Source organism: Condylura cristata, unplaced genomic scaffold, assembly GCF_000260355.1.
Source record: "Condylura cristata isolate star-nosed mole 26May11 unplaced genomic scaffold, ConCri1.0 scaffold00014, whole genome shotgun sequence".
NCBI lineage: Eukaryota > Metazoa > Chordata > Mammalia > Eulipotyphla > Talpidae > Condylura > Condylura cristata.
Genome location: NW_004567115.1, coordinates 29,692,822 through 29,707,194, shown reverse-complemented (window position 1 = coordinate 29,707,194; position 14,373 = coordinate 29,692,822). Strand labels below are relative to the sequence as shown.

Here is a 14,373-nt window from a genome sequence, read left to right as displayed (position 1 = left end):
CCCCGCCCCCCGCCCCCGGGCGTCCGCGGCTCTCGCCCAGTCCCCTTCCCGCCCGGCCGCACCCCCTTGGCGCTTCTGGGGACCAGGACCCCGCCCGACTGCCCCGACCGAACCGAATCGGGTTCCGGGGTGTTTGGCGCTGAGCCGGGGAAACGTCTGGCCCGGGGCGCGCGGGCAGGGCCCGAGGGGGGTGTGGAGTCGCCACCACGGTCCCTAGCCCAACCCAGAGAGCCAGCTCCATTCCCGAGGTCGCTGCCCTTGTGAAACTTCGGTTCTTCCCAACTCGGGATGTGACCTCCCAGGAGGTGGAGGGGACAGGTGGGAGGACCAGGCCTCGGTGGCCGTTGATAGGGGTCCCTGTGGCACAGCGCAGGGGTTGATGGGGCCCGGGGCCCACCGTGGCCTCTGAAGTGGGAGAGGTTGCTGGGCAGAAGGGCAGAGGCAAGTCAGGCCGAGCCCCAGTTGGACCTTTCAAAAGGAAGGGGGGAGGGAGACACGGGTCACAGGGCACCTGGCGAGCACCCAGGCACCGGGCACCGCAGGCTGCTGGAGGGGCTGAGCGGACTATTCTGCTGGCTGAGACTCAGATGGGGTGGGGCAGCCAGGGCTGACAACTCAAGGGAGAGGGATGAGGAGCTGCCCTTGTTTCAGACTGGAGAGGAAGCAGGGAGAGCCAGGGTGGGAGGGTAGGCACCCCTGTGGTAGCTCACCTCTCCCCTTGTATTCCCTTTCTTCAGGGGCCCAGACTGTCTGGAGACCCCTGGCCCAGCTGCGCTGTGGCTCTTGCCCTACAAAGCTGGGTGTGATGCTGGGGGAAGTGGGAGTGTGGGTGACAGACGGGGGTGCCCTCTCTGAACACATTTCTCACCCCTTCTTCTTCTGGATGGATGCTGTCCCTCAGTTGTCTCTCTCCTTACCTCCCCCGAAGATACTTTTTTTTTTTTTTTAAAGATTTATTTATTTGTGCATACAGAACCGGGGTACAGGCCAGGGGCGGTGAGAGGCTTCACCAGAGACAGAGTGGGGAACAGAACAGGCAGATCGACGAAGTACACTGCTGAGGGGAGCAGTGGGCGGGTCAGGAGAGGTCTGCCACGCCATGTGGTCACCTCCGGGGCAGGCGGGAATTGAACTCATGCGGAAGCGGCTTTAGATTCTCAGTGCTGTGCTTTAACCCGCTGCGCCACCAGGGAGGGCCCGAAGATACTTTTGAGGATAACTACTCAGTAGGTCCAGGGGAAAAATAGGGATGTCTCCCTGGCGGAAGTCAGGCAGGCGGAGGGCCAGGCCTTCAAAGAGGCTCAGCAAGGTGCCCTGTGTGGGACGCACCTAGGCGCTGTGACAAGAAGGCACCAGAAAGGGGATGGCGACTTAGGAGGTGGTTATAGTTTTAAGTACGGTGGCTCCGGGCCTTCCTTCAGATCCTTCCACAGATACCACCCTCCCAGAAGGGCCTGCGCTGCCACCATCCCCCCCAAACCCCCACGCTAGCACCCCCCCCCTGGGGCTTAGAAAGAGCCCTTCCTGGTGGCGCAGCGGGTTAAAGCTCAGCACTAAGAAGCTTAAGCCACTTCTGCATGAATTCGATCCCGCCTGCCCCGGAGGTGACCACATGGTATGGCAGACCTCTCCTGACCTGCAGCAGACCTCTCCTGACCGGCCCGCTGCTCTCCTCAGCAGTGTACTTGGTTGATCTGCCTGTTCTACTCACCACTCTGTCCCTGGTGAATCCTCTCACCCTCCATGTCTCTGGCCAGTACCCCAGTTCTGTCTGAATAAATAAATAAATCTTTAAAAAAAAAGAAAAAGAAAAAGAAAATGAGCTTATAAGAGGTGAAAGGTGGGAGCAAGGATGGAGCAGGTCTAAGAGATGGCGGTGGGTGTTTTGTTTTGCTTAAGAGAGTATATAAAAGATTACTCACTACCTCACAAATTAAAAAAACTGATAGCTTCTGATTATAACCAGGCAATTTGGATAAAAGTAAAAAAGACCAGTTCTTGTGTTGGGGGTCTCAGCCACAGGCCCTGAGGGAGCAAAGTGCGATGGTTTATGAAGACACCTAGGAGCAACCAATAAGGACTGGAAGGGGGAGAGCAAGCAAGGGTCTCAGACAAAAGCTCAGGAAGTGGAGCTCGACCTGATTTGCAGGCTGGCTCTGAATGTGAGTTACTCTCACAGTCGGCCCCACCCTGGCCAGGAGACTGGGCCTGCCAGTCATTACCTGAAGGCCACTGGGTGCCAAAGCCAGGCTCTTCGGGCTTTCCATGTGTGGGATGAAGGCACCCAGGACAAGGACAGGCCTCCAGAGAACAGGCATGTGTTGAGGACAGAATCCTGGAAAGGACTCAGGGGCCTGGCAGAGCCAGGGAGTGAGAGTAGACAGCACCCTATTCTGGGGGACCAGGAAGTCAAGTGTGTGGGTCACGGATGCGGCCTCGGTGCTTCTGTAGTCCATGGTGAGAGTCAGGGAAAGTCAACGGGAAGGCGGCTCATGGGAGACAGGAGGCCACAGGTGCTGCTTACAGGAGCTCAGGGGACTCTTCAAGGTCAATTATTACTAACAGTGTAATAACTATGATTGAGACAGATTGACGTTGCACTGGAACATGTATTTAAAGTGGTTTTAATTATGACATTCATTTGTAAACATGTTCTGGAACACAGGAGAATATTTCCTTTGCTGAGAACTGCCTGTTCGTCCTTTGTCCATTTTTCTTTCTTCCTTTTTTTAAGGTTTTATCTATTTTTACATAGAAGAACTAGGGTCCAAGACAGAGGTGCAGGGGGTGAGAGGCTTCACCAGAGACCGAGTGGGGAACAGAGCAGGCAGATCTATTGAAATACACCACTGAGGGGAGCAGCGGGCGAGACAGGAGAGGTCTGCTGCGCTATGTGGGTCAGCTCCCTGGCTGAGGGTCAAACTCGTGCTGCCATGGCTGCCAATAGCTTCCTAGAGCTGAGACTTAGCCCTTTGCACCACCAGCAAAGCTCCCTTTGTCCATTTTTCATTGTGATTGTTGGATTTCTATTTGATTTGTAGAAGCTCTTTATATAATAAGGAAATCATGGTAACATGGGTAATTTTTTTCTCTGTTCATATACAGATAGAAAACTTGGTTTGTATTTAAGAAATCTAATGGTATAGAAAAACTATAATGACTGCTAATATAATAAATATTCAGTACAAAAGTGGGAGAGTAAAGTGGTATAACCCTGTGGTTGGCTATTTGAAACATCCATGAAAACAGCAAAATTCCATGTCTAGAGTTTATAGTAACGATAGATTCACATTTGTTCGCAAAAAGCATGTTTGCGTATGTTCACCTGTGCATGTGGATTGTAAACTCCTAGAATATTTCATTTTCTACTGTATTCCTAGAACAGTGCCAGGTACACCAGAAGCATCAATGCATTTTTGGGGAGAAAAAAAATTGTAGAATAGAAAGATTGGACAAACAAGCTTGAATGATAATGGTCCCAGGGTACCACGTAGTGGTTTTCCTTCACCTAGTGGAATATTGTGCAGCCATGAAGGAGAAGGGCAAGCCAGGTATTTGGATATTGAACCTACTTGAAGGTATCATGTTATTTGTGGACAACAAAGTATAGAATAGGGCAACCCAGAAGCTACTGTTTGTTAAAAAAAAGATGCAAATGCCACACACACATGCATATATTTACACATGTGGAAACATGTAAGACTATCTCAGGAAAAAATTCAGAGATATTGGCTATTATAGGTTGGGGGCAGGGTGAGAGAAACTTCACCGTGGCTGCTCCAGACCCCTGTGTGGCTAGGATAGCAAAGTTGATATCATAGGAGAAGGAAACCTTCCCTCTGTGTGACAAATGGGATTTTCCATCTGGGAGGACAGTGGGAGCCACTAAATGGTTGCCTCTGAGGGGGAGGTGTGGGAGTGGAGGTGTTGGGATGTGGTGGTCACTCTAAGTCTTAAAGTCTTTGGTTCTTTTATCATTGCAGTTAGCACAGCAGCTCAGACTTGTTGTCAGGTGGCCTGGTTTGAACAGGTGTCATGAGTGACCCAGGGGTGTGGCTCTACTCCTGGCACCTTTGGGTCCTTCCAACCTCAGCGCTTTGCCCCTTCTCTTGCATTGATATACGAGGCTGTTCAGCACTGAGGACAGTGCCATCAGTGGCAGCTGTGGTTGCTGTTACTGTTCTCACTACTAAAATTGGATATAATCTTGAAAAGAAAGCACTCAGCTGTGGAGTTCTTTTCACAACTAATGAGAAGGGGTGACAGTGATGAAGCCTGTGGAGCCACTAGATAAATTCTCTTCACCTGATCTTTTATTGGAGCCATTGGTAAGTCAGAAACTGTGACTCCATGTTCCTCGTTTACCCTTCTCCATAGCAATTACAGGTGAAGGTGGGTGGAGCTGGGAGAAGATAGGTATTCAGTCCTCGACTGTTGGAAGTTGATGAAACAAAGTTCAGCTGTGACTGAGACAATCTTATCTCTGGGCCTTGGAACCAGGAACATTTATGAAAATGTGGTTCATCTGCTTCCTTGGGCTACCTCTGTGTGCATCTAGGAAACTTTGGATTAGGCGTAGGTGAGCTCCATAAACCTATATGTCTGCCATGTTGTGTTTTCAGGTCCAGGATGTATGTCCTGAAGCCCCTAGAAGAAGACATTTTGCTTTCACCAGACAAGCGACGCCCTATTCCATGGAGTGAGCTGATACCTAAACATTGAGTTTCCTCATCTCTCCCTTGAAGGATTGAGGCTCTTGGGAGAATCCAATTTCCTAAATACAGTGCCTAACACTACTGAACCAGCCTGCAGGGAGTGAGCAGCCAGGGGGTGGGCCTGGCACTTTCTATCCGTGCCCAGACCTGCCAGGCTGCACAGGAAAGCAAGGTGCCAGGATTCCAGAGTGCAGATCTGGGCTGAGTGAGATGCTCATGGAAGTTTCCTGACCCTGTGAAGTTAAGGAGACTAAATTCTTTGATGGAAACATCTGGAGACAAGCTTCTTCATAAAAGAGAGGCTGTAGGAAACAGAGGATTCCATTTATCCTGTCAGCAAATAAAGGCTCCAAAAATGGAAACTGGAGGCCTCCACCTCAGGCTTAAGGGTCTCAGTCCTAGAATCTGCTTGTGAGCAGTGCAGGTGCTGGATGACGGACATTTTACCATCCTCTACCAGGGGTCCCACTGCATCTCAGGCTGTAGGCAGAGACCAGCAGTGATGGGGGGTGGGTGGAGAGTGGTTCCCCTACCCCACTTCCTACTTCAGGGCTTTCAACCCCTGGCCCAGGGTTGCAGGTAGGAGCCTGGGTCCCCTCCAAAGGCTGGCTCCAGCCCGTGGCTCCCTCCAGCTGTAGGCAGTAGAGATGCCTGTGGATTTAGTACCTGGATGGTAGAGTGGACAGGTCAGATGCAAGCTATAAGCTGATGGGAAATGGGTCAGTCAGCCACAGGACTGAAAATGGTCTGACCAGACTTGTTGTGGTGGGGCCCCTGAAAGGGGAAATAAGGCAGGGCAGGAGCCAGCTTGGGACTGCCTTGGGCTCAGCTCTCATGGCCACTCTGGGAAGGCTGCCAGCCATGGCCTCTGAGGCGAGATTCTGCCTGAAGTTTCTCTCACTGATTCGGTTCCTGACTGTGGAGCCAGGAAGGCACAGAGCAGGTTTTTTATGATCTGGGCAGTTGGGAAAAGAAGTCCAGAGGCCCTCAGTGGCTTTTTCAGGTGTTTAAAGATCTTTCTACACTATTTGTAGTGAGGCAACCAGGTGCAGGGTGGGCAGGGGGCTGGGGGGGCAGGAGGTGGCGGGCCCCTCGCCTCCGGCAAATCTTTACTCTTTCTGGGCTTGCAGGCACTCTCTCGCAGTCTCTTCGCGGGTCCCTTCCCTCCACACCCTGCTCCATGGTTCTCTGCTCTTACATGCTTGGTCTTTTGGCTCAGGTGTTCCACCCACGTTCGCCCACAGCGCACCCCAGGTGTCACCATCAGGCACACGTGTAAGACCACAGGTGTCAATCATAGACGCTAGTGGTGTGAGGGCCGGAAAACCCGGTTCACTTCCCTTTACCCCACACTGATCTCGCAGAGGAGAAGCAGCAGCTTCCAGTAGCCGACCTCCAACCTCCGACCTCCGACCTCTGAAGAACTAAGAAAAGCCAAAAGAGCTTCGCAGAGGCCAGGCCAGCAACATCTGCCTCCAGCCTACCTGTGACACTGCCTGAAAGGAGCATCAGAGGCCCCCGGCCTGGTGTCCCAAAGAGCTGTTTGTTTTTGGTGTGGGCCAACAGCTTACAGACAGCGATAGTGCTCGTGACCGGGTGACCAGCACTGCTGATGGGTGCCGTCACCTCTGAGTGCTGTGATCATCTGGCATTACCTCCCGGTGTGGCCGCCTCTGTTGCTGGTCTGGTCCAGCACCCACCCAGTGCTGTCCATTCTGAACATCACTGTTGCTGCGGACTGCTGTGGGTCATCTCAGCGGCCCCACCTGTGAGGCCCTCCAGCTGATGTGAGTTGGATTCTGCCCACTGCTTGTGGCTACCGTGAGCTCCACACCCTTGTTGGCAGGACAGCGCCATCTTGGATAAGTGGCTTTGGATTAAAATTTTGGACCCTGTGGACACTTTCTGGGGGTGAGATAACCCACCCACTTGTGGCTGGGAGAACTTCTTCCCTCTTGGTTAAATAAACTCCACTGTTGTTCCCCCCATTGTCACTGAGTCTGATTGGTCTTGCAGCAGTGTGCACAGATGAAGAACCCACAGGTCCTATAGACCACCTGTCCTATATTGCCCACTGTCTTTTGGAGCTTCAGCACCCTGATCACCATGTTTCACCATGACGTAATTTAGGTAGAGGCTGACATGGCATGTTCAGAAGTCGCTACGTTGGAGTAGACAAGGTCACCAGCTCTAGCCAACAGAACTATTTGAAGAATATGTTCTGCATCTGCCATGAGCTATATGTGACTACAAAGTTCTTAAAATTCAGTAAGTACAGCTCAAGAATTGAAATTGGACCTAGTTTTAATTGATTTAAATACACAATTCTAATAGGGGCTGGTGATTGCCATATTAGACAGCATCATTAGACACTTGACTTCTCACTATAGCAGTGGTTTGGGAGAAAGAGAAAGTAATATTTGGGGGAGTTCTGTTTCAGTGTTGCTAAATACTTGTAACAGAAGGATATGATTAATCTCCACAACTGAGGGGAGTTACCTGGGGCAAGAAGTTAAGAGGTTAAGATGCCCAGAGACCATCCCTTGCCAGGACAGGAAAGGGGGTTCACTTCACCATTCCCCAGCACCACCCTGTTCTTTCCATACCAGACACTGGAGGTGTCAGGGGAGCTGGAATGAATTCAGTTCAAGAGAATAACACAGCGGTCCCATCAGTCCTTATTAGCACTAAATTAAAAGCTGCTGTTTGGACTTTTGGGCCCTGTGGACACTTTCTGGAGTGAGAGTGGCAGCGTCTTTATCAATGCTACTGACATTTCACTTTTTGTGGTTAACACGGGGGACATGGAAGAATGCGGTAAAGTGTGGTTCTGCCATTGGGGCTTTTTCTCCCCACACCCCATGAGCTGTTTGGACTGTAATGTGCCCTCAAATGGTATTAACTGAGCAGTCCTTTATATAATGACATCATTTTGGGGGTACATTTTTGCACCTCCAGATGTGCACATGCTTCACTCACCCTGAGGGAGCTGACTTTTGCCCAGGGAGAACTGGACAGCACGGCCTCAGGAGACTGTGTGGGTTCCAGAAGCCGTGGCCGCTAAAGAGAGAAACGTCCATGTTGCTATGTCAGAATTCCTTGGTGAGCTCAGCACTAGGTAGCAAAGCACCAAGTGGACAGTCTGTTTGCTCAGCCCCCCTTGATCCAAAATTGTGCCTGGGTTGGAGCCAATGAGAACTGATGGAATTTTCTGCTTTCTCTAGCTGTGGGCATGAATGGTTGTTTAAACAACCCAGCCTGTACTCAAGGTTAAAACTAAAATAATGTAGATTGTGTGGCTCTGAGGAAAAATTCTTCTCTTGCAAAGCTTTGACAGGCCTATTTGACACATAATTGCCAGCAGATGGTTTTTGTATGTAATGAAAGGAATACACATTACTACATGTATTAGGTTTTGCAATTTCCCAAGTAAGCTTTCATTTTTGACATTTCATGCTAGTTAAGAACACAGCATCTTTACAGACCATTTACATAATTTGACATGGTGTTTTGTTTTTCTACAGTGAATTAAGAGAGGGTATTTGCTGTCCTGAGATTGAATTAACTTTGTACTTTATAGTCTATAAACTGAGATATGAAATTAATTATTAATTGGCACTATTTTAATTTCCTGAACAAAGAGATTTAAGTAAAGCTTGAAATAACAAAGTGTATTCTCTCCATTTTGAGAAGATTCTATGTTCATTATATAGTGAGGCAATAAAACCTCTAACTTTATGTGCTTTAAAGAAAAAAATCCTAATAGGTGGTAGTATACCATGAACTTTCGGGATGGTTGGTTTATGACACTGCTACTCACAACTAACTGTGCATAGAAACCAAAACCAAAGTCTGAATACAAGAGGTGGCATCTGCCCACATCTGGCTACCCTGCTCATAGGACGGTGCTAGAGAACCCCCATTCCATGTGTTTTCCCTCCTCAACATTCTTTCCACCTGCTCCTGACAGGGCCTGTGAGAACAAATAAGCTTATCACCTGATTAATCACTGTCACAGCCCACTGGACAACTCACACAGGTGGTTTGGCTCCTCAGACTGGAGTGCAGTGATGCCATGGGTGGGTCTCCAGGTGGGAAGCTATTCAGAAAAAGCTGGATTTGTGATGGGTTTGGAAGGGCTTACAGTGAGCAGGGTGAATGGATTGCATGAACATTATTTTTTGGAAGCAAATGCTAGTGCAAAAATGGTTTTCTTTTCATTGGTAAACAATAGAATTATGTCCAAGCTTTGAACTTAATCTGTCCTTGATAGGAGCTGTTATTGTTGACCAACATGAAATTGTATTTTTTTTTATTCTTGAAGGACTGACAGATGGGTAGCATGCAAAAGGTGCTGGGCTGAGAGCCAGGAGGAATGAGGTCTCATCATAGTTCACCCACCCACTGGCTCCAGTCTCTCTTGTATGGGATGCCGTATGTTGGATGGATTCAAAGAGAGAATAGCTGGCCAGTTTGGCACAGAATTGTTATGTTCTGTACTTACACAGTGCCTGCCCATGCAGAGAGAGGCTCACTAAATTGGCCTTTCCCTGGACAAATCTCAGTGTCCTCTCCACACCTTCTATAAGAAAGCTTGAGCTCTCTTACCAGCTCACATACAGCATATATGGCCTTATATGCATGTCTGTAGGTTAGAAAAAATCCAAACTAAAGAAAGATCAATAATGTAATTGATATGCTTATTTGAATTAAATAAACACTGAATATTTGAATTTGACAAATTTTAAATTGCGAGAAAGGTGAGGTAGCAGTCAGTCAGGAGAGGCTAGGATGTACTGTCAAAACGAGCATCGTGGAATGTCGGACTAATATGGCATGACAGGCTGTTCTCAGTACAAGTTCATTGTGACTGGATTGGGAAGGGGGTCCACGACATCCCTGGTTCCAGGGAGAAGGGGGAACTGTGCTCAGTTCCTTATGGGCCTGCTTGGAGTTGACCTGTCACTTCTGTTCACCTTATATGGGCTGCAGGACAGCATGTGGCTGTGCTCAACTTCTTCAGGGAGTGGGAAGGTGCAATATCATTATCTTCCCATGGAGGTGGTGAGCTGGACGTTTGGAATGGCACAATTGCCTATCACAACAGTAATTGTCGGGCGAGGCCCAGCCTTATCATGAGCAGTGTCTTTGTGTGTCGTGCTAGTTTATTAGGGTGGCCATAAATAGTACACGCACTGGATAGACTAAACAACAGGAATTTATTTCTGATGATTGTGGACCCCAGAAATCTCAGTTCAAGATGTCAGCAGGGTTGGTTTCATGGGAGGCTTCCTTCCTGTCTCTTCCCACAGCTCCCTCTTTGGTCTCCTCTTCTTATTGGATTAGTGTTAGGGAGAGGAAAGGGCTCGCACACATTCTCCCAGAGGAGCACAGCTGCATCTCTGCTTTCTGACATGGCAGCTGAGGCTACAGCTATGTTCCAAGAACTAGATTAAGACCTGGTATATCTGGAAGGTCTGGGAAGAGTCTTTTAAGTGTCATTGCTCATAAAGAGAAGGGGAGGGGAGTTCCAGTTAGCCCAGGATTTGGGAGGAGTGATGGAAGCAAGGTTTGCATAATTAAGAAGAACCCATCCCCACTCAGAAAGAAACAAAGTAAAAACCCTATGCTTTACTGCTCCAGCAGCTTTTCTGAGACTACCCTGTCTTTTTTTTCCCTAATAAACTTTGTTGGTGGCTTTTTTTCTTATTCTTTCTTAAATCTTTTTCTCAAAAAACAATAATCTTGTCTCAGATGTTGTGGACTTCAATATTAGGACCCACCTACTGACTTCATTTTACCTTTTCACCTGCTTTGTATTTTGCTAACAGATTTTAATTTCAAGACTTAATGTTTAAAGAGTATGATGACATTTTACAAAGGAATCAGAACATTAACAAATATAAATTGAATATTTTTAGAAGTTAATGTACAATAAATATTCCCATGGAAAATGGCACTAGCTAAAGAATGATTACTTGGAACACATCCTTCACAAAGTTTGGTACAATTAAAAATATGTAAATAATATTAAAGACCGTTACAATATAATTGAGAGCTTAATAGATACATAAAAATACATTTCCTTCAAAATAAATAATGTCTTCCCCTCTTATATTTCCATAGAGTATATGGCAAAACTTAACAAGAAAACAAATATAAATATTTACAGAAAAGTAGATGAGTAAGTATAAGTACTTGAGGAGAAATAAATGTGTAAGAGAAGTGCATTTCTGAAGGAAAATTAATATCTGAGTATAACAAATGTGTTAGGAGAAAGAAACATGAGAATAGAATTCTGCAAGGAAAGAGTTTATGAAAAGAAAAATCTGAGGAGAAAAGCCTGTTTTTGACAAGAAAATGCTATGATGAGAGAAATCAGTGAGAAGAAAAGTCAATGGTAATTTAGTAAGAAAAAATGCTATGAGGAGAAAATTATGAGGACATAGTCTCTGAGGATAAGTCTCTGAAGAAAAAAATAAATGGTTAGATATTTCTGTGAGGAGCAAAAGTATGAGGAGAATGTCAAGAAGGAAAGTGTAGGGAATGTCTAATGAGAAAATCTGTAGGAGAAATTTCTGAGGAGAAAAATCTACAAGGAGAAAATTGGATGAGGAAAAAATTCAATGAAGAGGCATCAATGAGGAGAAAATCAATGATGAGGTAACTCAGTGATGGAGAACATAAAGTCTCTGAAGATAAATTACATGAGAAAATTCTGTCAGGATAAAACCTCTGAGCAAAAAACCCGAAGAGGAAAGTAATTAAAGTCTAAAGAGAAAATTCTAGAGAAAAAAAGTAAAAGCCTATGAGTTGACATGTTATATAATGTTTATGAAGAATTCTATGAGGAAACATTTGAGAGAAATTGAGGAGAAAAGTCAACAAGGATAGAATTCTCTGAAGAGGCAAGAATCCTGAAGAGGCAAGGATAGAATTCTCTGAAGAGGCAAGAATCCTGTGATAGAAAAAGCCCACCAAAAGTCTGAAAGAAAAGACTAAGGAGAAAGTTAAAAAGTCAATGAGGAGACAAATCTGTGAGGAAAAGAGGTGAGAATTCTGTATTGGAAAAAGTCTATGAGGAGAAAATTCTGTGAGAAAACTCCAAGTACAGTCAGCAGTTCTTGGGTTAGCCCTTCAACATATGAATCTCAGGGAACACAATTTAACCCATAACAGGCATTAAAATTGGGGCCAATCTAACATTTTGATACATCTTACCACTCTGTCAGTGCCAAAAACTCCATTGACACTAATTTTTGCAAATAAATAATTTTTTTTGCTATAACCTTCAAAAACAGTCATCTGGAGCTGCTCTGATTAAAATAAAGCATTAAGAAATTTGACTTCACACCTCTGTCAGGTGGTTCCCAATTCATCTTATACTCTAATCTCTCTCTAACATACTGCAGAGTCCAAAAGTTTGATTTAACTCCTTATTAGTTTTAGTAATTCTATGATAGATGTTAGAAAACCAAAGAGTGGCTACTCTTACTGAATCTCACTCAAGACTAGGATTTCTTAAGTTTGCAGTTGGTTTAGAATCCCAGCATGTCTGGCCCAGACCTGAGAGTTTGTTTCCCTTCTAATAAGTTCCCAGATAGGGCTGACGCTGCCCCTGGATGAAGAGACCAGACCTCAATCATCACTGATTACATAGGTGCAGTTGAGCTGATGGAAAGCCCTCTTCACATTTGTCTTAGAGGGGTGGAGGTGTGGGTGTGTCTGTGAGCACCAGCAGGAACCAGGTGAACACAGGGAGACCCATTGACACCTTCCAGGCACAGGAAGAAAAGGAGCCAAAGAGTCACAATTGTGAGCTGTTTTGTATTATTCTCTGAAACTGTAATATTACCCGCCCTGTAGGGCCTGCTTCCTCTTGGCTCACTCTTCAGTCATTTTGTTTTTGTTTTTAGGACAGGATAGAACATTCTTTTTAACAGTTATATCAGTCTTGAGCAAAAAGCCTTACCCAATCCTTTTTCCATTTCCAGCAGAGCTATTGACTTACGCAAAGTTTCCCAAGTCCAAGCGTTCACTGTGAGCATCTCTGCTCCAGGACTCGGCTTCTGGCTGAACTGCTGCCCGCCTGCTCTTCTTGCCAGCTTTGTCTTGCCTCTAGTTTGAACTGGCATGCTCGGGCCTGGAAGCCGTACCCGTGCCCAGCTGGGGCAGAGGCCTCTCTTGGCCTACCCAACACTTTTTCTTCCTACTGACTGGATGTGGGTCTGCTCACGGCGGGATGGGTCCACTAAGTACTGCTGGGTGTGTGTGATCTGATGCTGGCTAGTGACCTGCTGCGGTCACTGTGCCCTTTTCTTCTTCCCTGAACATGGATGCTGGGGTTGGAGTTGCAGTAGCTACTTTACTACAAAAAAAGCTCCACATGGAGAAAGCTGGAACAAGAAGGGGGTGAGGGCTGCCTCCTTTATGGCTTCTCAACAGCTGCTCAACTCTAGGAGAAAACCAACCCTGACTGACAGCCAACAGTACTCTGCTTCAGGCACTTGGTGTTGGGAAGAAAAAGTAGTTGGGGGAGGTGCGATGAGGGCGGGCTGGCTGGGCAGTCACTCTAGGTGGGAACTGATATTGAGTCCTGGGCAGACTATTTGCAGAGGCTTTTAGCAACTTGCTGAGCCACATAGCCAGGAAGAGGTGGAACTAGAGAGTCTTGCCATGACTCTCTGACCTCCCTGTTCATGGCTTGGTGTCCTCCCCCAAAACTTAATGTTAAAGCCCTAATCCCCATGTGAAATTTGTAGTTAGAGTCTTCAGAAGTAATTAGGATTTGATGAGTTTATGAGGTAGAATCCCCATTTAGCGTCTATAAGAAGAAACAAAAGCTCTTCTTCCCCCCACAACTGTTGCCTCTATAGTCCCCTCCTCACCCAGAACTGCCATGTGTTTTTTCTGCAGAGAAAGCTCTTAGGGAATCTCAGCATTTCCCTGTCTGGAGTATCTTCAGAGTAGCCTCTGCTATCTTCTACCAGATCCATTTTAGAGTAGCTGAGAGTAATTCCCTCCTTCATTCCCAGAAATCAGAATCACCTCTTACCTCATTATCACCTCCACCCAGGTTTGCCTGGGATTGTCCAGGTTTTAAAACTGAAAGTTCTGTGTCTAGAAATCCCTTCAGCCCCAGGTAATCAGGTAACCCAGGCTGGTCACTAAACCTTATTTCTCTGTCCTTCTTCAGACTATGCCACCCATTTCCTAAAATATTTGTGGTAGGATGAGGGGAAGTGTCCACTTCAGACTTCCCATTCCTCTTCTACACACACCCTAGTTTATCACAGTCACTCAAAATGAGGCTTCTAGAACCAGAGGAGGCAGGTTGAATTGGCAGTTCTGTTAGTTGTTAGCTGAAACCACAAGGCTTTTTCTGTCCGTTTTTCTCCACTGCCATCCTAGATTTGGGAATTGGTCTTTTTGACTTAATACAATTCATTTAAAAATGTATTCCAGTTTAACCTTTAGGCTTGGGCCCAGCCATTATTCCTGTCAGGTAATGGAAACTCAGAGTCTGTGGCCTGCCTTGAGGGTCATCTTGGCTTGCTGATGGCTTCTGAACACTTGGTAAACTTATCCTCTTGTTCATTGAAACTACTGATTAAACGATTTGAAGAACCACCTTATCTACCCCACCCAAGGCACCCAT

General features: G+C 46.7%; 1 protein-coding gene across 1 annotated transcript in view; it reads right to left on the bottom strand.

Moving 5' to 3' along the window:
- RARRES1 (retinoic acid receptor responder (tazarotene induced) 1) overlaps positions 1 to 14,373 on the bottom strand; it is a 57,836-nt gene that overhangs the window by 29,714 nt on the left and 13,749 nt on the right. Inside the window, exons 3-5 of the mRNA XM_012724784.1 lie at positions 7,695 to 7,775; positions 5,914 to 6,139; positions 109 to 468 (exon numbers count right to left, since the gene is read on the bottom strand). Coding sequence (XP_012580238.1) covers positions 109 to 468; positions 5,914 to 6,139; positions 7,695 to 7,775 — 667 coding nt within the window. The remainder of the gene's footprint in view (positions 1 to 108; positions 469 to 5,913; positions 6,140 to 7,694; positions 7,776 to 14,373) is intronic.